The sequence below is a fragment of the Hyla sarda genome, chromosome 1 (assembly GCF_029499605.1).
Source record: "Hyla sarda isolate aHylSar1 chromosome 1, aHylSar1.hap1, whole genome shotgun sequence".
In the NCBI taxonomy this organism is placed as follows: Eukaryota; Metazoa; Chordata; class Amphibia; order Anura; family Hylidae; genus Hyla; species Hyla sarda.
In genome coordinates, this window is record NC_079189.1 from 277,175,714 (window position 1) to 277,197,884 (window position 22,171).

At 43.8% G+C, this 22,171-nt stretch overlaps 1 protein-coding gene across 8 annotated transcripts in view; it reads left to right on the top strand.

Annotated features, from left to right (window-relative positions):
- The window catches only part of LOC130368702 (uncharacterized), a 355,350-nt gene that overhangs the window by 16,261 nt on the left and 316,918 nt on the right, over positions 1–22,171 (top strand). Inside the window, exon 1 of one of the 8 annotated variants that reach the window (XM_056572777.1) lies at positions 20,608–21,106. The exons of 1 other annotated variant lie outside the window; for it this stretch is intronic. In XM_056572777.1, coding sequence (XP_056428752.1) covers positions 20,857–21,106 — 250 coding nt within the window. In that variant the 5' untranslated portion in view covers positions 20,608–20,856. Of the gene's footprint in view, positions 1–20,607; positions 21,107–22,171 lie in introns of those variants that run through there. 6 more of the 8 variants (XR_008892546.1, XM_056572756.1, XM_056572787.1 and 3 more) reach the window with 6 other exon arrangements.

Genomic DNA, 22,171 nt, shown 5'->3' on the forward strand with positions numbered 1-22,171 from the left:
GGAGAAGGCTCAGGTGAGTAACCTTGCGGTAACCAAAACACACACAGGGGAGAAAACAGTATGGTCGGAAAGCTCAGTCTGGCCACGGCCTTATGTAGTGCGGTAAGGGATCCTGAGTTGGATCCGTCAAGGGAATATCTGAGGGGATGGAGAAAAGGAATTCAGAAAAACAGTGGAAGCTCAATTGACATGTGAGCCCAGAGGGACACCCGACAAATGGCTGGAAAGGAAGGGGGTGGGGGTAAGCACAGTCGAAGGGAGGGGGGGGGGGGGGAAAGGAGAGGAGGAAGGGGTGGGTGGTTATTTGGGAGGGGGGGGGTTGGGTCTGAACAAAAGTAATGTCACCATTCTTCCAAGGTAATTACAAAAATAGATGTGGGCGGGTGAACCACAGGTATAGTCGGGTCTTCTGAGGTAATTGCAGGTCTGTCCAATAAAGTAAAGTAAAGACGAGCATCCTCAGGCAAAAATGTCCAGTCTCACTAGCCGGCAATGATGAGTAAGCAGAGGTCTGCGACGAGCAATCTGAGCGTGGTGAAGTTATGACTCCAGCGAAGGCCCCGTCGAAAGGGGGTTGGGTCGCCTCTGCCTCTGTGGGAGCAGGCCCGCCAGGTCCTGGCATCCAGAGCGTTGGGTTTGAGGGGCCCTGAGAGCAGGTGGAGGGGCATACGGGTCCTTCAGGAAGGTTAGCCAATCCGGCAGCCTCAGCAGGGGAAGGTGGAGGCTATCCAGGAAAGATGACAAGTCCTCAGGGGTGCGCAGAGAGGCTGACATAGTGCCAGCGGAGACATGCAAGGCAAAGGGGAACCCCCATCTGTACGGCATATGTAGTTCTTGGAGAAGGCGCAGAAGTGGTTTCAATAAGGCCCTCTGACGAAGAATCCGTCTTGACAGATCTGGGTAAAGCTGGAGGGTGGCCCTATCAAAGTCAATGTCACCCCTCTGTCTCACAGACCTCATTATCTGCTCTTTCAATGTGTATCGATGAATTCGACAGATGACGTCCCTTGGGTGGGCAGGATCAGAACTCTGCGCTCTCAGGGCGCGATGCACTCGATCAATTTCAATATTTGGTGTCTGTAACCATAGGTAAAAGATCAGGAGTACGAGTAGCCTCTGGGAGTCCGCAGATGCGAACATTGTTGCGGCTGCTCCTGTTTTCAACGCCATCCAAATGATTCACCATAGCGTGACACTTGGAGTCTTGAGCACGCAACGTCTCTTGTATCTCTCGCACAGAAGTCTTCTAGCACTCCCGCCCTCTCCTGCAGCTCAGAGATATGTTGTTTGACCGGTTGTAAATCTTGCCTCCAGGCGTACTTTAAATCAGAAGCTAAAGCGGACATATCTGACTTAGTGGGGAGTAGGGCCAATAGCGCCCTTAGCTCAGGGTGTCCCTTCAGACAGCGCCACCGCTTGGGCCGGAGGAGGCAAAGGGGAAGAAAGTGTATCCGTCCCTTGAAGAGCAGGCATGTGGACTGCAGCAGAGAAATGGGGGTGAGCTGGATGAAGGAGCGGATCAAAAAGGGCCCCCCTAGTCGAGGTACAGGGCCTTCCATGAGTAGCAGGGTCCAGGCAGTGGTAAGGGGAATGTGGCTTCTCCGGGCCCCCCCAATCAGACACTTGCTCCCAGCTGTTAGACTGTCCATGTCCTCAGGAAAAGTGTCTCCTGTTACATGTGTCCCCTCCTGCATGATAAAGAGCTGGACTTGTGAAGGTGAGCCCTCAGGACTCCTGAATATAGAGGGGATACTTTGTGAGGGTGAAGCAGCACTCTCAGGGGAGCCACCTTGGTTGGGGGAACGGTGGGCACGGGTCTTCTGAGAAGGTTGGGCCCCCTGTGCACGTACCTCCGATCCAATGCTCAGCTGTGGTAGAGGTGTAGGGCTGTGTGGCACAGCACCGTCGGCACCCTGCTCCGTGCGTGCCAGCGTCAGTGTTACTGAGGACCGTTGTATGCTGCAGCTGCCGTCTTGTACAGAGAACGGGCTGGGAGGCGGACTGTGAGGCAGTTCAGCAGCCCCGGTGGCCCCCTCCACTGTAGAGGCATGCTGAGAGGGCACACCTGAGGACCTCACCAGGCTGGGTAAGTCCATCAAAGCCTGTAGTCTGGTCCCTTGAGGCGAGGCAGTGTGATCAGTCCCGCTCCTTCTGCCCGCTGGCAGGGAGGGGGCAGGAGCCACGGTGGACAACGGCTCCCGCGCTATCTTGGAATGCCCTGGCATGAGGCCCGCAGACTCCGGCAGCTCCTGCAGGGGCGCAAAGAGATTAGAAATGGGAACCGCTGCCTGCTGCGATGCTGGCTGTGGCGTGCGGCTTCTTCCCGACCTCCTGGCTCCCATCTGGGCTGTATAGTTTCCCCTAGTGTTGGCCGTGGTCACGGAGCTCAAGCAGCCTGCAACCGTCTTCTTACATATCTAGCCACGCCCCCCATAAAACCAGTTTCTAACCTTCCTCGCTCCCACTGGAATTACGAGGCTCAGTTACCGATTTCCGGGGCTTCCGGATTTGGTGATGCAACGTCACACAACTGGTCATCCAATCAGTGGCTGAGGTGGAACATCGCTCCGGCCACCTATTGAGTGGTTGCGTAATATCACATCCCTTAAACTAGGGATGTCCCGATACCATTTTTTTAAGACCGAGTACGGGTACCGATACTTTAATTTTAGTATTCGCTGATACCAATTACAAGTACATTTTAAAGAGAATCTGACATCAGGGTGATGCGGTTTCTGGTGTTGCTTACCGTGCTGATATGTAGGTTCCTTGTTGTGTACAATGGAGGCGGCTGCTGTAGTATGAGCAACTTCTCCATTGGACAGAACAGGGAATTTGCTTTGGCGGCGAGACCAATATTTCTGGAGCGATTGCGCTGATGTTTACGTGGTGAGCAGCGGTAGAAAATGGGTCACCTGCACTATCTACATAAAAAGTAAGAAAGGTAAACAGATTTGTAAATCACTTCTATTAAAAAATCTTAATCCTTCCAGGACTTTTTAGGGGCTGTATACTAAAGAGAAATCCAAAAAGAAATGCATTTCCTGTGATGTCCTGACCACAGTGCTCTCTGCTGACCTCTGCTGTCCATTTTAGGAACTGTCAGGAGAAGCATATGTTTGCTATGGGGATTTTCTTCTTCTCTGGACAGTTCTTAAAATGGACAGCAGAGGTTTGCAGAGAGCACTGTGGTCAGGACATCACAAGAAATGCATTTCTTTTTTGGATTTCTCTTTAGTATACAGCCCATAAAAAGTACTGGAAGGATTAAGATTTTTTAATAGAAGTGATTTACAAATCTCTTTAACTTTCTGGCACCAGTTGATTTAAAAATAAAAGTTTTCCTCGGGAGTACCCCTTTAATAGTAGGTAGTATCCCCTTGTAGGTAGTATAGATAGTTGCAGACATTAGCCTCAGCCCGCTGTAGACCGCAGCTCCCCATGTAGACAGCAGCCCCCCCTTGTAGACAGCGCACCCCCCCTTGTAGACATCTGCCCACCCTCGTAGACAGCAACCCCCCCCCCCTTGTGGAAAGCAGGCCCCTTCCCCTTGTAGACTGCACAGCCCTTATAGACAGCAGGCCCTGCTTCCTTGTAGACAGCACCCCCTCTTGTCCCCCTTGTAAACAGCACCCCCATTGTAGACAGCAGTCCCCCCTTGTACATAGCAGGCCCCCCCTTGTAGACAGCGCTCACCTCCGCTGCTCCGTTCTCCCTTTCACCTGTCTGCATCATGGCGTCCTATGGAGGAGCATGTGACACACACGTCGCTCTGCTTCCTCCGTAGCGTTACGCTGCGCACATGGGAGGAGGTGGAGTTACGTGTGTGTCACATGCTCCTCCATGGGACGCCATGATGCGGACAGGATAATAGGGAAGTGGAGCAGGGCCGCACTGCAGCAGGTATCGGACATGGTATTGGGGACATTAAACGAGTCCCCGATACCATGCAAATGCCGGGTATGGGCCCTGATACCGATACTAGTATCAGTATCGGGACATCCCTAGTTTACATCCTCCAGACTTCAGTCATTTTACCTATTTTGTTCATGACACTGCAGCCACTAGGTGTGAACCAGGCCTCAGCGCTTTGCTTGGACCTTTACCAATGGCAGACCTGAATAAGAGGACCCTCACAAAAAATAGTTGAGTACCTCTGCTGTATAGGTTATGTACACCGATGTGCTAGGAGTTCTAGGTCTTAATGACTGCAACAAACTGAATATTTTCCAATAGGAGTTTGTTATAGTTTTAAAGTTTACCTGCCATCAACAAAAAAATGTTATATAATGAAGATAATACCATTACATATACACACATTTGTAATATACATTGGTTAAAAGATATGTATATTGTTGTCCCTGCAGCTATTGCATGTGTGTTTATGAGGAGACCAAATACAGGAAGTGGGGGTGGACAAGCAGGGGTCTGTGCACTGAGGACAAGCAGGGCTCTGTGCAATGAGGCTTTATTACAAGCTTCTGGCTCATACATCAGGATGATTGACAAGCCAGACGTTTGCACAGAGCCCTGCTTGTGCTGTCATAACTTCCTGTATTTGGTCTCCTCACAAATACACACTAGCTGTAATAGCTGCAGGGACAGCACTTTTTCACCCAAGAATATTCAAATTTTTTAACTATGGTTGCATCTTAATTAGGCATACGTTTTAATAATACATACTGTATGCTATTTGTCATATATTAGAATTTTTCCCTTATAGGGAACACCATAGGTTCCATATATTTAGTCCCCTGGTGATGACCTAAACAAAGCCAGAAGAAGCAGGAGACCACGTTACGGTGCTTGAGCCTGTGTGACGCTCAGCTGTGGATGATGTTTCCTTTTTATACTTTTGCAGATATAAGCTGTTTTTTATGAATTCTAATAAAGTGTGATTTAAGAGATGAGTGCCAATTAGAGATGAGCGAACTTACAGTAAATTCGATTCGTCAAGAACTTCTCGGCTCAGCAGCTGATGACTTTTCCTGCGTAAATTAGTTCAGTCTTCAGGTGCTCCGGTGGGCTTGAAAAGGTGGATACAGTCCTAGGAAAGAGTCTCCTAGGACTGTATCCACCTTTTCCAGCCCACCGGAGCACCTGAAAGCTGAACTAATTTATGCAGGAAAAGTCATCAACTGCCGAGCTGAGAAGTTCGTGACGAATCGAATTTACTGTAAGTTCGCTCATCTCTAGTGCCAATCTATAACTATTAGTATTGTACAGAAAAAAAAACTATACAGGCTGTTTCTGGCCATTTGAATAGCTACTGTTCAGTATTTTCTAAAGGTGGCTTTCAAAATCAAATGATTGGACATGGCTTTACTTTTAGCTGTCAGTGTTCAGCTTCAGTGTTTTTAAAGGCTGATATTTTAGATGTATTGAAAGTTAAATAAGGCTGCACTGATTTGTTTAACCAATCCCTTATAAAAGGAGATGAATCTGACTATTGATGAGCGAGCTTTCTTAGAGTTCAGCTCGCCGACAGTGAAAGGTATAAATTGCGCTTCTGGGGGTAGTATACATTATACAGCTATCTATCTAGGTCAGTGTTCCCAAGTGCGGTCCTCAAGACCCCCCAACAGGTCATGTTTTCAGGATTTTCTAGTCTTTCAGAGGTGATATAATTGTGGTGATGCCTGATGCAATGACCATAATATACAATAAATCAACAGTAAAAGAAGGAAAGTTCGAAAACACAAACTGTTTGAGATACTTGAGGACTGTGCTTTGGAAACACTGATCTAGATGGCTGAATAATGTCTACAGTTAATAGACGTCTACTTACCACTTTGTCGCTGGTTTGCGCCTCTTTTTGGCAAGCCCCGCCTCTAGTGATGTCATTGTTACACAAGAAGAAGCTCACAGCCTGGAACAAGGTGTGGTAAGTAAGGCTCTGTGAAGAGTCCTTTTCTGGTAGTGTCTGACCAAACAAAGAGCCTCCAGCTGTTGATAAATTACATCCCCCATCATTCCCAGACAACCAAAGCGAAATTTAGCAAGAATAAACCACGGTGCTGGGATGGCTCTCTTTCCGAAAATTCTAATAAATAGGTCAAGCTAGCCAGGAATACACCTAAATCCCGATGCAAAAAGGAGTATAAAGCTAAAAACTAGGTACTGGTGCTCAAGATCTACTAGATATATAGATGAAATGTAAGGTAAAAAAAAAAAAAGTTAAAATCCAGCACAAATATGTAACCTACTTCACCAGCAGGGCCCTTGCCAGTGAAGAGTCAGCAAAATATATAGAGATAGCTGTAGAAAATGCATTACAAAATATAAAACATTTCCATAAGGAAATATTAAAGTATATAAAAATATATTATCTATGAGATGAATAGTCCCAAAAAATTGTGTATGTGACCAATTATATCTGTTAGTCTCCTTTCACCCTATGGCCCACATTTATCATTGTAGTTTAGGTGAAGCATTTTTTTTACACCTTTTTTTGTGTACTGGTAATGTGTAGGAGCACCACATTTATTAAATGGTCACAGAGCATTTGATACATTTTGTGCAGGAAAACATTTTCTCAAATTTCTCTCTTCACATACACCAAAAAGCTACGCCAGGTCTGGGCTGGTGTAGTTTTAGAGACTTTTCAGTGGCTTTGTGCCTTTTTGCACCTTTTTACAAAAAGGCGCAGTTCATAAATCCCTTTTATATCATGTGTATTGCCAAAATCAGTGGATTGCAACTCAAAATCAGCAGAAATGTGTAAACAAAAAGGCGAAAATAAACCCTGCTTGCGCCTTAAAGACAATGATAAATGTCAGCCTATGAGTATTCATCCGTTATTTCTGAGTAAAAACTGATGTATAATAACGGATGAAATAACGTATGCTAACTGCCGAATAACGTCCGTCAAAATAACGGGCATATTCATCCGTTAAGACCCGTTATAACATCCGTCATGTACGGCTGTTACAACACCTCTGCCTACAGACTCCCACAGCTGGGTCTTCTACTACTCCCATCATGGAACAGACTTGTTTCCATGATTGGAGTAGTAGTTCCCTGGCTGCGGGAGTCTGCCGGTGGTTCGGGAGGCTACATTAGTGTTTGTACTACTACCCCTATCATGGAACAGAGACTGTTCCATGATGGGGGTTGTAGTACAGGGGCTAAGTGATTGATCGCACCGGGTCTCACTTGAGAACCGATGCAATCAGAACTTATTAACCCCTTAAGGACTCAGGGTTTTTCCATTTTTGCACTTTCGTTTTTTCCTCCTTACCTTTTAAAAATCATAACCCTTTCAATTTTCCACCTAAAAATCCATATTATGGCTTATTTTTTGCGTCACCAATTCTACTTTGCAGTGACATTAGTCATTTTACCCAAAAATGCACGTCGAAACGGAAAAAAAAATCATTGTGCGACAAAATCGGAAAAAAAAAAACGCCATTTTGTAACTTTTGGGGGCTTCCGTTTCTACACAGTGCATATTTCGGTAAAAATTACACCTTATCATTATTTTGTAGGTCCATACGGTTAAAATGATACCCTACTTATATAGGTTTGATTTTGTCGCACTTCTGGAAAAAATCCTAACTACATGCAGGAAAATTTATACGTTTAAAAATGTCATGTTCTGACCCCTATAACTTTTTTATTTTTCCATGTATAGGGCGGTATGAGGACTCATTTTTTGCACCGTGATCTGAAGTTTTTATCGGTATGATTTTTGTTTAGATCGGACTTTTTGATCACTTTTTATTCATTTTTTTAATGGTATAAAAAGTGACCAAAATACGCTTTTTTGGACTTTGGAATTTTTTTGCGCGTACGCCATTGACCATGCGGTTTAAATAATGATATATTTTTATAGTTCGGACATTTACGCACGCGGCGATACCACATATGTTTATTTATTTTTTTACACTGTTTTATTTTTTATGGGAAAAGGGGGGTGATTCAAACTTTTATTAGGGAAGGGGTTAATTGACCTTTATTAACACTTTTTTTTTACATTTTTTTTGCAGTGTTATAGGTCCCATAGGGACCTATAACACTGCACACACTGATCTCCTATGCTGATCACTGGCGTGTATTAACACGCCTGTGATCAGCATTATCGGCGCTTGACTGCTCCTGCCTGGATCTCAGGCACGGAGCAGTCATTCGTCGATCGGACACCGAAGAGGCAGGTAAGGGCCCTCCCGGTGTCCGATCAGCTATTCGGGACGCCGCGATTTAATTGCGGCGGTCCCGAACAGCCCGACTAAGCAGCCGGGTCACTTTCAGTTTCACTTTAGAAGCGGCGGTCAGCTTTGACCGCCGCTTCTAAAGGTTTAATACCGCACATCGCCGCGATCGGCGATGTGTGGTATTAGCCGCGGGTCCCGGCCATTGATGAGCGCCGGGACCGCCGCGATATGATGCAGGATCGCGGCGCGATCCCGCTTCATATCGCGGGAGCCGGCGCAGGACGCAAATATACATCCTGCGTCGTTAAGGGGTTAAGCAGGGGCGCGAGCGGGCAAGCTCCGCAACCCTGTGATGTATAGTTTTTACTTTCATTTTTAAATCCCCTGCCAGGAGTCCTGAATGGCTGGTACCGAGCAGCCATTCAGGGCTCTCAGCAGGGTTTTTAAAATAAACATTGTGAGTAGCAGAGGGGGCCATATGCATTATATAGCGCTGCAGGGGGGGCAGACATATAGCCTATATATCTTGCCCCTCCAGCGCATTTATAAAGATATGAGAACCCCCCCCCCAGGGCATTTGTAAATGTACCCCCCGCCGCCACATTTATAATGTACCCCCTGCAGCGCATTTGTCATAATTTGCCACCGCAGCGCTATATGTGAAAAGAATATCTAGTAGCAGCGCTGCGCCGGCATATGTGTATGGAAGTGCTGTGGGGGCCATATAGCGCTATATGTCTGCCCCTTCAGCGCTTCTATATACATATGCCACCGCAGCGCTATGTATGAAAAGTATTCAGTCAACATCATTGAGCGGGCAGGCTGCTGGCCCCATGCTCTGCTGCTAGATATACAGGGTGGGCTATTTATATGGATACACCTTAATAAAATGGGAATGGTTGGTGATATTAACTTCCTGTTTGTGGCACATTAGTATATGTCAGGGGGGAACTTTTCAAGATGGGTGGTGACCATGGTTTCCATTTTGAAGTCGGCCATTTTGAATCCAACTTTTGTTTTTTTCAATAGGAAGAGGGTCATGTGACATATCAAACTTATTGGGAATTTCACAAGAAAAACAATGATGTGCTTGGTTTTAGCGTAACTTTATTCTTTCATGAGTTATTTACAAGTTTCTGACCACTTACAAAATGTGTTCACTGTGCTGCCCATTGTGATGCATTGTCAATGCAACCCTCTTCTCCCACTCTTCACACACTGATAGCAACACCGCAGGAGAAATATTATATTTATTAATGACCTTGTAGAGGGGTTGAATAGTAAAGTTGCAATCTTTGCAGATGATACTAAACTCTGTAAAGTGGTAAACACTATAGAGGACAGTGTACTGTTACAAATGGATCTGGATAGGTTGGAGGTTTGGGCTGGGAAGTGGAAGATGAGGTTCAACACTGATAAATGTAAGGTAATGCACATGGGGAGGAAAAATCTAGGCTGGAATTATGTATTAAATGGGAGAACACTTGGGATTACTGACATGGAAAAGGACTTAGGAGTCTTAGTTAACAGTACATTTAGCTGTAGTGACCAGTATAGGGCAGCTGCTGCCAAGGCTAATAAAATCATGGGGTGCATCAATAGGGGCATAGATGCACACGACAAGGAAATAATTCTACCGCTGTACAAATCACTAGTCAGACCACACATGGAATACTGTGTACAGTACTGGGCACCAGTGTACAAGAAAGATATAGTGGAGCTGGGGAGGGTTCAAAGACGGGCAACCAGAGTAATACGGGGAATGGGAGGACTACAGTACCCAGAAAGATCATCAGAATAAGGGTTATTTAGTTTAGAAAAAAGAAGGCTTAGGGGAGACCTAATAACTATGTATGAATATATCAGGGGGCAGTACAGAGATCTCTCCCATGATCTATTTATACCCAGGACTGTATCTATAACAAGGGGGCATCCTCAATGTCTAGAGGAAAGAAGGTTTCTACACCAGCACAGATGGAGGTTCTTTACTGTAAGATCAGTGAGACTGTGGAATTCTCTGCCTGAGGAGGTGGTCATGGTGAACTCTGTAAAAGAGTTCAAAACGGGTCTGGATGCATTCTTGGAGAGTAATAACATCGCTGGTTATGTATACTAGATTTATAGGGACAGAACGTTGATCCAGGGATTTATTCTGACTGCCATATTTGGAGTCGGGAAGGAATTTTTACCTCTAGTATGAGTTTTTTTTGGCCTTCCTCTGGATCAACTCAACTCAGTAAGGACTCATTAGGGATATAGGTTGAACTTGATGGACTCTGGTCTTTTTTCAACCTCATGAACTATGTTAGAAATGCTAGCACAAGCTTCCAGTATCCGTAGTTTCAGGTGCTGCACATCTCGTATCTTCACAGCATAGACAATTGCCTTCAGATGACCCCAAAGATAAAAGTCTAAGGGGGTCAGATTGGGAGACCTTGGGGGCCATTCAACAGGCACACGACGACCAATCCACTTTCCAGGAAACTGTTCATTTAGGAATGCTCGGACCTGACACCCATAATGTGGTGGTGCACCATCTTGCTGGAAAAACTCAGGGAACATGCCAGCTTCAGTGTATAAAGAGGGAAACACATCATCATGTAGCAATTTCGCATATCCAGTGTCATACATGATGATGTGTTTCCCTCTTTATGCACTGAAGCTGGCACGTTCCCTGAGTTTTTCCCGCAAGATGGTGCACCACCACATTATGGGTGTCAGGTCTGAGCATTCCTAGATGAACTGTTTCCTGGAAAGTGGATTGGTCGTCGTGGGCCAGATGAATGGCCTCCAAGGTCTCCCGATCTGACCCCCTTAGACTTTTGTCTTTGGGGTCATCTGAAGGCAATTGTCTATGCTGTGAAGATACGAGATGTGCAGCACCTGAAACTACGGATACTGGAAGCCTGTGCTAGCATTTCTCCTGCGGTGTTGCTATCAGTGTGTGAAGAGTGGGAGAAGAGGGTTAACAATCCAACACAATGGGCAGCACATTGAACACATTTTATAAGTGGTCAGAAACTTGTAAATAACTCATGAAAGTATAACGTTACATTAAAACCAAGGACATCATTGTTTTTCTTGTGAAGTTCCCAATAAGTTTGATGTTTCACATGACCTTCTTCCTGTTGAAAAAACAAAAGTTGGATTCAAAATGGCCGACTTCAAAATGGCCACCATGGTCACCACCCATTTTGAAAAGTTTCCCCCCTGACATATACTAATGTGCCCCAAACAGGAAGTTAATATCACCAACCATTCCCATTTTAATATGGTGTATCCATATAAATGGACCACCCTGTACTTTTCATACATAGCGCTGCAGGGGCATAAGTATATAGAAGTGCTGGGGGGGGGGGCAGACATATAGCGTTATCTGGCCCCCACAGTGCTTCTATATACAAATGCCGCCGCAGCGCTATGAATGAAAAGTATTGCATCAGCATCACCGGGCTGGCTGGCTGCTGGTCCGATGCCTTGCTGCTAGATATACTTTTCACATATAGCGCTGCGGTGGCAAATTATGACAAATGCGCTGCAGGGGGTACATTATAAAGGCGCCAGCAGGGGTACATTATAGATGCGCAGGCAGGGGTCATATCTTTATTAATGCGCCGGAGGGGGTGCGCTAGATATATAGGCTATATGTCTGCGCCCCCCCCCGCAGCCCTATACAGTGGTCCCTCAACATACGATGGTAATTCGTTCCAAACGACCCATCGTTTGTCGAATCCATCGTATGTTGAGGGATCCGTGCAATGTAAAGTATAGGAAGTTATACTCACCTGTCCCCGCCGCTCCGGACCGCATCCTCACCGCTCCCGATGCTGTCCCAGGGGCTCCCAATGCTGTCCCGCTGCTCTGGCGTCTTCTTCGGGATCCTCCGGCTTCTTCCCCATCTTCTGAAGGGTCCGTGCCTCACTTTCTGGTGACGTTATTACGCTGCTGCGCCGGCGGGCGTGCATAGTGACGTAATAACGACGCCGGAAAGCGAGGCCCGGACCCTGGAGAAGATGCGGAAGACGCCGGAGGATCCCGAAGTGGACCTGGAGCAGCGGGAGTAGGTGAGCGAACCTGTCTGGGATGCTTAAACTGCTATCCGGCAGCAGCTTAAGCATTTTGCGCTGTCGGATAGCAGTTAATGCGATGGCCCCATATAAAAGCATCGTATGTCGATTTTATCATATGTCGGGGCCATCGTAGGTCGGGGGTTACTGTATAAATATATTGCCCCCCACAGTGCTTTCATTATACATGACCCCCGCTGCCACTCACAATGTTCATTTTAACCCCTTAAGGACATAGCGTTTTTCCACTTAGTTTTTTTCCTCCTTACATTTTAAAAATCATAACCCTTTCAATTTTGCGCCTAAAATCCATATGATGGGTTATTGTTTGGGCCACCAGTTCTACTTTGTAATGACAATCATTTTATCCAAAAATCTACGGCAAAACGGAAGAAAAAAATTCATTGTACGACAAATTGGAAGAAAAAATGCCATTTTGTAACTTTTGGGGGCTTCCGTTTCTACCCAGTACATTTTTCGGTAAAAATGACACCTTATCTTTTTTCTGTAGGTCCATATGATTAAAATGATAACCTACTTATAAAGGTTTGATTTTGTATTACTTCTGAAAAATAATCATAACTACATGCAGTAGTAGTGACCCCCCCTAACTATTTTTCCATGTACGTGGCGGTATGGGGGCTCATTTTTTGAGCCATGATCTGAAGTTTTTATGTGTACCATTTTTGTTTTGATCAGACTTTTTGATCACTTTTTATTCATTTTTTATGGTATAAAAAGTGACGAAAAATAGGCTATTTGGGCCGTTGGAATTTTTTGGTGCGCACGCCATTAACCTTGCGCTTTAATTAACAATATATTTTTATAGTTCGGACATTTACGCATGCAACGATACCACATATGTTAATTTGTATTTACAGAGTTTTTTTTTTTATTGGGAAAAGGGGGGTGATTCAAACTTTTATTAGGGAAGGGGTTAAATGATCTTTATTAACTTTTTTTTTCACTTTCTTTTGCAATGTTATAGCTCCCATAGGGGCTATAACATGCAGTACATTGATTCAATACACCGATCACTGCCAATGCATTGCAATGCAGTGATCATTGTTATCGGCGGTTGATTGCTCAAGCCTAGATTTCAGGCTTGGCGCAATCAATCGCCGATTGGACTCGCAGGAGGCAGGTAAGGCACCCTCCTGTTGCATTCTAGCTGATCGGGACATCGTGATTTTACTGCGATGGTCCCGATCAGCCCGACTGAGCTGCTGGGAAGCTTTTACTTTTCCCTTTAACCTCTTCAGGACGTATCCATACGCCCTGCATCCCCAGTCCTTAAGGATGCAGGGCGTATGGATACGCCCGTGGGAATTCCAGTCCCCGCCACTAGCCGTTGGGGACCGGATCGGGATGCCTGCTGAAATCATTCAGCAGGCACCCTGGCACATCGCTCAGGGGGTCCTGAGACCCCCCCATGTCGGCGATTGGAAAAAATCGCATGTCAATTCAGACATGCGATTTTCTCCAATTCCGGAGTTCTGACCAATGGCAGCGCAGGACAGGGGGTTGCCATGGCAACCCCCTTCTGCCCGTCCCTGGATGTCGAGGGGATCGTGGGAAGAAGATGGAGGCCGTACCTGCAGGAGAAGATCCCTGGGGACCCGGGATCTTCGCTGGAGACTTCTGGATACTGGATCAGGTAGGGAATCGACGGGGGGGTAAAACGATCTTTACTGTGGCAACCACTAGGAAGGCCAAACTGTAACTCCCAGCATGCCCATACGGCCAAAGGCTGTCTGGGCATGCTGGGAGTTGTAGTTTTGCAACATCTGGAGGGTCACAGTTTGGAGACCACTGTTACAGTGGTGCCCAAACGGTAGCCCTCCAGATGTTGCCAAACTACAACTCTCAGCATGCCTGGACTGCCTAGGCATGCTGGGAGTTGTAGTTCTGTAACATCTGTCCCTTCAGATTTAATGAATTTTTTTGAAAATTGCTGCTCTACTTTGAAGCCCTCTAATTTGTTCAAAAAGCAAAAATATGTACATTTTATGATGCCAACATAAAGTGGACATATTGTATTTGTGAAAAAAAATACAATTTATTGTGAATATTCATTTTCCTTACAAGTAGAGAGCTTCAAAGTTAGAAAAATGCTAAATTTTCTACATTTTCATGAAATTTTGGGATTTTTCACAAAAAAAAAACGCCGAAAATTTACCACCAAAATAGTAGAAAAAGTAGAATATGTCACGAAAAAACAATCTCAGAATCAGAATATTCGGTAAAAGCGTTTTCGCGTTATTAATTCGTTAAGTGACGGTGGTCAGAATTGCGAAAAAGGGCTCAGTCCTTAACCCCATAAGGACCGGAGGTTTTTCCGTTTTTGCATTTTCGTTTTTTGCTCCTTGCCTTTAAAAAATCATAACTCTTTCAAATTTACACCTAAAAATCCATATGATGGCTTATTTTTTGCGCCACCAATTCTACTTTGTAATGACGTCAGTCATTTTGCCCAAAAATCTATGGTGAAGCGGGAAAAAAAATCATTGTGCGACAAAATTGAAAAAAAAACGCTGTTTTGTAACTTTTGGGGGCTTCCGTTTCTACGTAGTAAATTTTTCGGTAAAAATTACACCTTATCATTATTCTGTAGGTCCATAGGGTTAAAATGATACCCTACTTATATAGGTTTGATTTTGTCGGAGTTCTGGAAAAAATCATAACTACATGCAGGAAAATTAATACGTTTAAAATTGTCATCTTCTGACCCCTATAACTTTTTTATTTTTCCGTGTATGGGGCGGTATGAGTGCTCATTTTTTGCGCCGTGATCTGAAGTTTTTAACGGTACCATTTTTGCATTGATAGGACTTATTGATCACTTTTTATTCATTTTTAAATGATATAAAAAGTGACCAAAAATGCACTATTTTGGAATTTGGAATTTTTTTGCGCGCACGCCATTGACCGAGCGGTTTAATTAATGATATATTTTTATAATTCGGACATTTCCGCACGCGGTGATACCACATATGTTTATTTTTATTTACACTGTGTTTTTTTTTTTTATTGGAAAAGGGGGGTGATTCAAACTTTTAATAGGGGAGGAGTTAAATGATCTTTATTCACTTTTTTTTTTCACTTTTTTTTTGCAGTGTTATAGCTCCCATAGGGACCTATAACACTGCACACACTGATCTTCTATGTTGATCACTGGTTTCTCATAAGAAACCAGTGATCAACGATTCTGCCGCATGACTGCTCATGCCTGGATCTCAGGCACTGAGCAGTCATTCGGCGATCGGACAGCGAGGAGGCAGGAAGGGGCCCTCCCGCTGTCCTGTCAGCTGTTCGGGATGCCGCGATTAGCCGCGGCTATCCCGAACAGCCCGACTGAGCTAGCTGGGAACTTTCACTTTCACCCGGCGGGCTCAGCTTTGAGCGCGCGGCTAAAGGGTTAATAGCGCGCGGCGATCGGCGCTGCGCGCTATTAGAGGCGGGTCCCGGCTTCACTATGATGCCGGGCCCGCCATGATATGACGCGGGGTTACTGTGTAACCCCGCGTTATATCAGAAGAGCAGGACCAAGGACGTACCGGTACGTCCTTGGTCCTTAAGGGGTTAAGGTGAAAAAGGGCTGCGTCCTTAAGGGGTTAAACACGGCGATCAACTTTGATCTCCGCGTCTAAAGAGTTAATGCCGAACATCAGCCTGATCGGCGATGTCCGGCATTAGCCGTGGGTCCTCATTGCTTTCAGCAACCGGGACCCACCGGGTATGATGCACGCTCACCTGCTAAGCACGTCATACCTCGGGAGCCGCAAATGGACGTTTATAAACATTCATATGCGGCAAGGGGTTAAAACATGACAGAAACTATACAAATCTGGTATTGCTGTAATCAGGCCGGCCTAAAGTACCAAAATAACATGTAAGCTCAACCACAAGGTAAATGGTGTAGAAAAGAAAACCACCAAATTTGCTAAATTATCTTCTACTATTTCAATTTCACTTCACTAATATTTTTTTGATTTTGTTTCAGAGCATATGTTATGGAAAAAATTTATAGGAATCATTAGAGTAGTTAGTAGGGATCGACCGATTATCGGTTTGGCCGATATTATCGGCCGATATTCACGATTTTGGACATTATCGGTAATTTCATCAGCCCCCTGTGGCATTTGGGAGGTTTGTGGGACTGTGCGGGAATTTGCGGGACTCGCTGTATGTTCTTTGACTGCTCGAAACAACCTTGTTACCGCCTGCACCTGCAAGTATTTTATTGGAACCCGCAAGATGCCAATCCCGATATGCCAATAAGGTTTGCCCATACACAGAATAGATTTTCCAGAAATGTTTTCCAGAAATGTCTCTATTGAAACAGTTTCCCATTCACCAGGTTTATCACCATGAGAGAGCATTGATGGCGAGCCATCTTCTACAACAATGAGTGTGAACTTGAAGGACATTTTTCTTTTCTGTACTAATGTTGGGTCTATAATATTCTGATATATTGATCGCTATATCTATACTCATATACCTTTATTAAATCCTATATGCTATTGCTAAATATCGCAGAACTTTGCTTTCCTTAATTCAAGACATTTCAGCTGCTCTTTGCCTGTAATTAATACTAGAACCTTGAGATGGAGTCTATGGATACAAGAAGTCTAAACATTGGGCTTTGTGGAAGGATGGAGAAATCTCAATCTAGAGGGCTTGCAACATAAATGACTTATGCTACGCCACGCTCAAATGACCAATCAGCATATAAAATCATAATTTCATGCATAGTTTTACCCTCCCCTTTTTGTTAGATAGTAAAAACGAATGTGATTTCCGGATAATAAACAGAACTCCCTGGAGTCAGTACCGAGGAGGGAATTAATACCAACATTGTCTGATTGTCTGGTGTGAATTTGCTCATGTCGACACTCTGCAAAATAGCACAGCAGTAGTCACTCACAGTTTAAGGCCTTGCATTAACCCATCCTTGACACTAAATATGTAAGTATACAGGATCTACAGGTCCGGCTTCAACATCTGTGGCAATATTACATATTACAATATGGCATACCTTGGCATATACAGAGGCATCGTTTGGGGGGGGGGGGGGGGGGGGTGAGCTATCCAGAGGCAGCTCTAGACTTTGTGAGGCCTTAGGCGAAACTCGAACATGAGGTCCTGCATCATTTTCTGCTGATTTTACATGGTGATCCGAATCGGTTGTGAGATGGTTTCACTGTCACGACAGCACCAACCTCATGTGGTGAAAGGGCAGCTATAAGATCAGAGGTGTATCTAGTGTCCTGTGGGCCGGGACAATGTACATGTACCTCGGGACTATACTTGTACAGGTGCACACTAGGAACAAATAATACTGCCACACCATGACCACTTCTACTATTATGACTGACTAATGACTAACACCACAATACTGTTACTGTCAAAAATTCACTATACAAACACCCTATATTCCCACATACAGTGACCATATAGTGGTAGATACCAGCTGAACACAGGATCTGCAGACCATATAAGTGATTACAGTTACATCTAGCATCACACAGGAGATGTCTTCTCTGATCATTCACTTCTACTTTTCTGCCATGATGACTTCCCCTGGCCAAGACTTGCCTCTGCAGAATCTGCCAGACAAACAAGTTTTCTGTTTACACATATGCTTGCAGATTAGAGGAGGGGGTGTTATTCAGTCACCATAAAATGACTGAATAACACCGCCATACCAAAACTAAACAATACCACCATACTGTGACTGAATAACATTACCAAACCAGAACTAAACAATACCACCATACTGTGACTGAATAACATTACCATACCAAAACTGAACAATACCACCATACTGTGACTGAATAACACCGCCATACCAAAACTAAACAATAACACCATACTGTGACTGAATAACATTACCATACCAAAACTGAACAATACCACCATACTGTTACTGAATAACACCGCCATACCAAAACTAAACAATAACACCATACTGTGACTGAATAACATTACCATACCAAAACTGAACAATACCACCATACTGTTACTGAATAACACCGCCATACCAAAACTAAACAATAACACCATACTGTGACTGAATAACATTACCATACCAAAACTAAACAATACCACCATACTGTGACTGAATAACATTACCATACCAGAACTAAACAATACCACCATACTGTGACTGAATAACATTACCATACCAGAACTAAACAATACCACCATACTGTGACTGAATAACATTACCATACCAAAACTGAACAATACCACCATACTGTGACTGAATAATATTACCATACCAGCACTAAACAATACCACCATACTGTGACTGAATAACATTACCATACCAAAACTGAACAATACCACCATACTGTGACTGAATAACACCGCCATACCAAAACTAAACAATTACACCATACTGTGACTGAATAACATTACCATACCATAACTAAACAATACCACCATACTGTGACTGAATAACATTACCATACCAAAACTGAACAATACCACCATACTGTGACTGAATAACACCTCCATACCAAAACTAAACAATACCACCATACTGTGACTGAATAACATTACCATACCAGAACTAAACAATACCACCATACTGTGACTGAATAACATTACCATACCAGAACTAAACAATACCACCATACTGTGACTGAATAACATTACCATACCAAAACTGAACAATACCACCATACTGTGACTGAATAACACCGCCATACCAAAACTAAACAATACCACCATACTGTGACTGAATAACATTACCATACCATAACTAAACAATACCACCATACTGTGACTGAATAACATTACCATACCAGAACTAAACAATACCACCATACTGTGACTGAATAACATTACCATACCAGAACTAAACAATACCACCATACTGTGACTGAATAACATTACCATACCAAAACTGAACAATACCACCATACTGTGACTGAATAACACCGCCATACCAAAACTAAACAATACCAGCATACTGTGACTGAATAACATTACCATACCATAACTAAACAATACCACCATACTGTGACTGAATAACATTACCATACCAGAACTAAACAATACCACCATACTATGACTGAATAACATTACCATACCAGAACTAAACAATACCACCATACTGTGACTGAATAACACCGCCATACCAAAACTAAACAATACCACCATACTGTGACTGAATAACATTACCATACCAGAACTAAACAATACCACCATACTGTGACTGAATAACATTACCATACCAAAACTGAACAATACCACCATACTGTGACTGAATAACACCTCCATACCAAAACTAAACAATACCACCATACTGTGACTGAATAACATTACCATACCAGAACTAAACAATACCACCATACTGTGACTGAATAACATTACCATACCAAAACTAAACAATACCACCATACTGTGACTGAATAACATTACCATACCAGAACTAAACAATACCACCATACTGTGACTGAATAACATTACCATACCAGAACTAAACAATACCACCATACTGTGACTGAATAACATTACCATACCAGAACTAAACAATACCACCATACTGTGACTGAATAACACCGCCATACCAAAACTAAACAATACCACCATACTGTGACTGAATAACATTACCATACCAGAACTAAACAATACCACCATACTGTGATAATACTGAGTAAAAATGCTCAATATGCTCAATAATCAATATGCTATAAGTGAATATTAGGATTGTACTGTCAGTGAATAGAGTGATCACACAAACATACGCACTCAGTATGTTTGTGCAGACTGAACAAATTACTAGCAGAGTTGTGTAAGTGTCATTATCTGCGTTATAATCTGTAGTTTTTTTTTTTATTGGGGGACGTAATGTGACAAAGAACTACTTCTGAGATTGGGTATTTATTTTTTTAATTTATTTTTAAGTACAGCATTTACCACGTGGGCTTAATAATGTTCCTTTTTAATAGACTGAACATTCCCACATGTAGAAATACAAAATATGTTATCTTATTTTTGCAGTTTGGAATTTTTTATTTAAAAAAATGGGAAAAGGGAGTAACCTGAATTTCTATGTTTTTATTTTATATACTCTTTGTAGAAGCCCTCATTCTGCAGTATAAGGGAACGTTCACATGTGCGTATTTTGCTACGGATTTTTTGCAGCTGATTTTTCTAGTCAGTGGGTAACAAAATCAGCTGCAGATAATTTGTAGAAAAATGTGAACGTGTGAATGTCCCTTAGTTGTACAGGGACAGAGTCATATGGCAGAGGATAAATACTGCAGTGTTATTTCCAGTCCAGTGTGGTCTATTTATCCCCCCACCCCCAAGGGTTAAACTTGTAGAGGAACAGGCTGCACAGACAGAACACACAGTATTTATGCTCGGAAATGCTTCAGTCCCGTCCTGAAAAACTAAAACACCCATCTGTTTAACACAAAGGCTGCTGGCTTTTACAGAAGTATTTCCAGCAGTCATGGTGTTACGCGGCCACAGGTATACCCCCCTATATGATGACTTAGTGGCAGGACATTAGTGACAGTGTAAGTACTATACTTATACAAGATTCCTGTCCCTGTGCGATCAGCCAGGAGAGGGTTAAACTGTGCAGGCTCCATGTGCTTGGTGCGCTCTACAGGAAAATGTCCTCCATCAATCACAGGGGTCATCCCTTCACTGGCAGAGGGAGGGGAGACATCTGGGCAAGCTCACAGGCCCCGGGGGTGGGGCAGGGCCGGGCATGGACTGCCTATGCTGTCCGGTGTGAGCTCATCCGCCGGAAGACGTCGGCCCGCCCCTTAGTTTCGCGCCTAGAAGTAAAGAGGCGCGGTAGTCTGCAGGGTCTGCGCGGGAAGGCGCCCTTTTGTTACAGGAGCGGCAAGACACAGGAAGGTATATGAGCCAACGTCTCCCTACCGCCATGTCCCTCTGCAGATGTAGTAAAACTATATCTTTCAGCATGCACAGTCTGGGCCTGCTGGGAGTTGTAGTTTTTCAGCATCTAGAGGCACCTTTTTGAAAAACAATGCATTGAAGCTGAGGCTTCCAAGGTAATGTTGTATAACCAGGGTACCTCCAGGTGTTGCAAACCTACAACTCCCAGCATGCCCAGGCAACCAAAATCAGTTTGAAGATGCTGAGAGTTGTAGTTTTACAACAGCTTGAGGTACATTGCCTCGGAAGGCTTGTAAGGCAGCATTCCCCAACCAGTGTACTTCAAGCTGTTGCAAAACTACAACTCTCAGCATCCTCAAACAGATTTTGGTTCTCTGGGCATGCTGGGAGTTGTAGTTTTGTAACATCTAGAGGCACCTTGTTGAAAACCACACGAGGCTGAAGTTGGTTTCTTATTCGGCCAGTTTCTTATACAGTACTATACGTAAACCTTTCTCCTCTTATTCCTCTGCAGTAAATCTGTTTTTATACATGAATGTTGAATATTATTTGGGAACAATCAGATTAATTAATAGGTCTGTAGTAAATAAGTAACCTACAGAGGGTTCAGATGATTAATCTTCCCAGCAATCATATGAAATCATAAAGGGGGGAAAAAAAAAACAACAACCATAGGAAGTGCTCTAAAATATAACTTTTAATAGTATATATGTAAAATCCACCAGTAGTGACCCATAAAATAGAATTAAATATACTAATGCACCAATACAATTATAGTTTGAAGCCCAACGCGTTTCCACTGCATCCAGCAGCTTCCTCAGGGGACAATCAGATTAAGAACAATCAGATTAAGAAAAAAAAATCTAGATTGTGTTTTTACTGAAAAAAACATTAAACAATGGATAAAAATATGCATCTTGAATAAGTGAGGAATTTAAGGGGTTAAACGCTGTTGAGCCACTGACTTAACCCCTTAAAGGGGTACTCTGGCCCTGAGACATCTTATCCCCTATCCAAAGGATAGGGGATAAGATGTCTCACTGCGGGGGTTCCGCCGGTGGG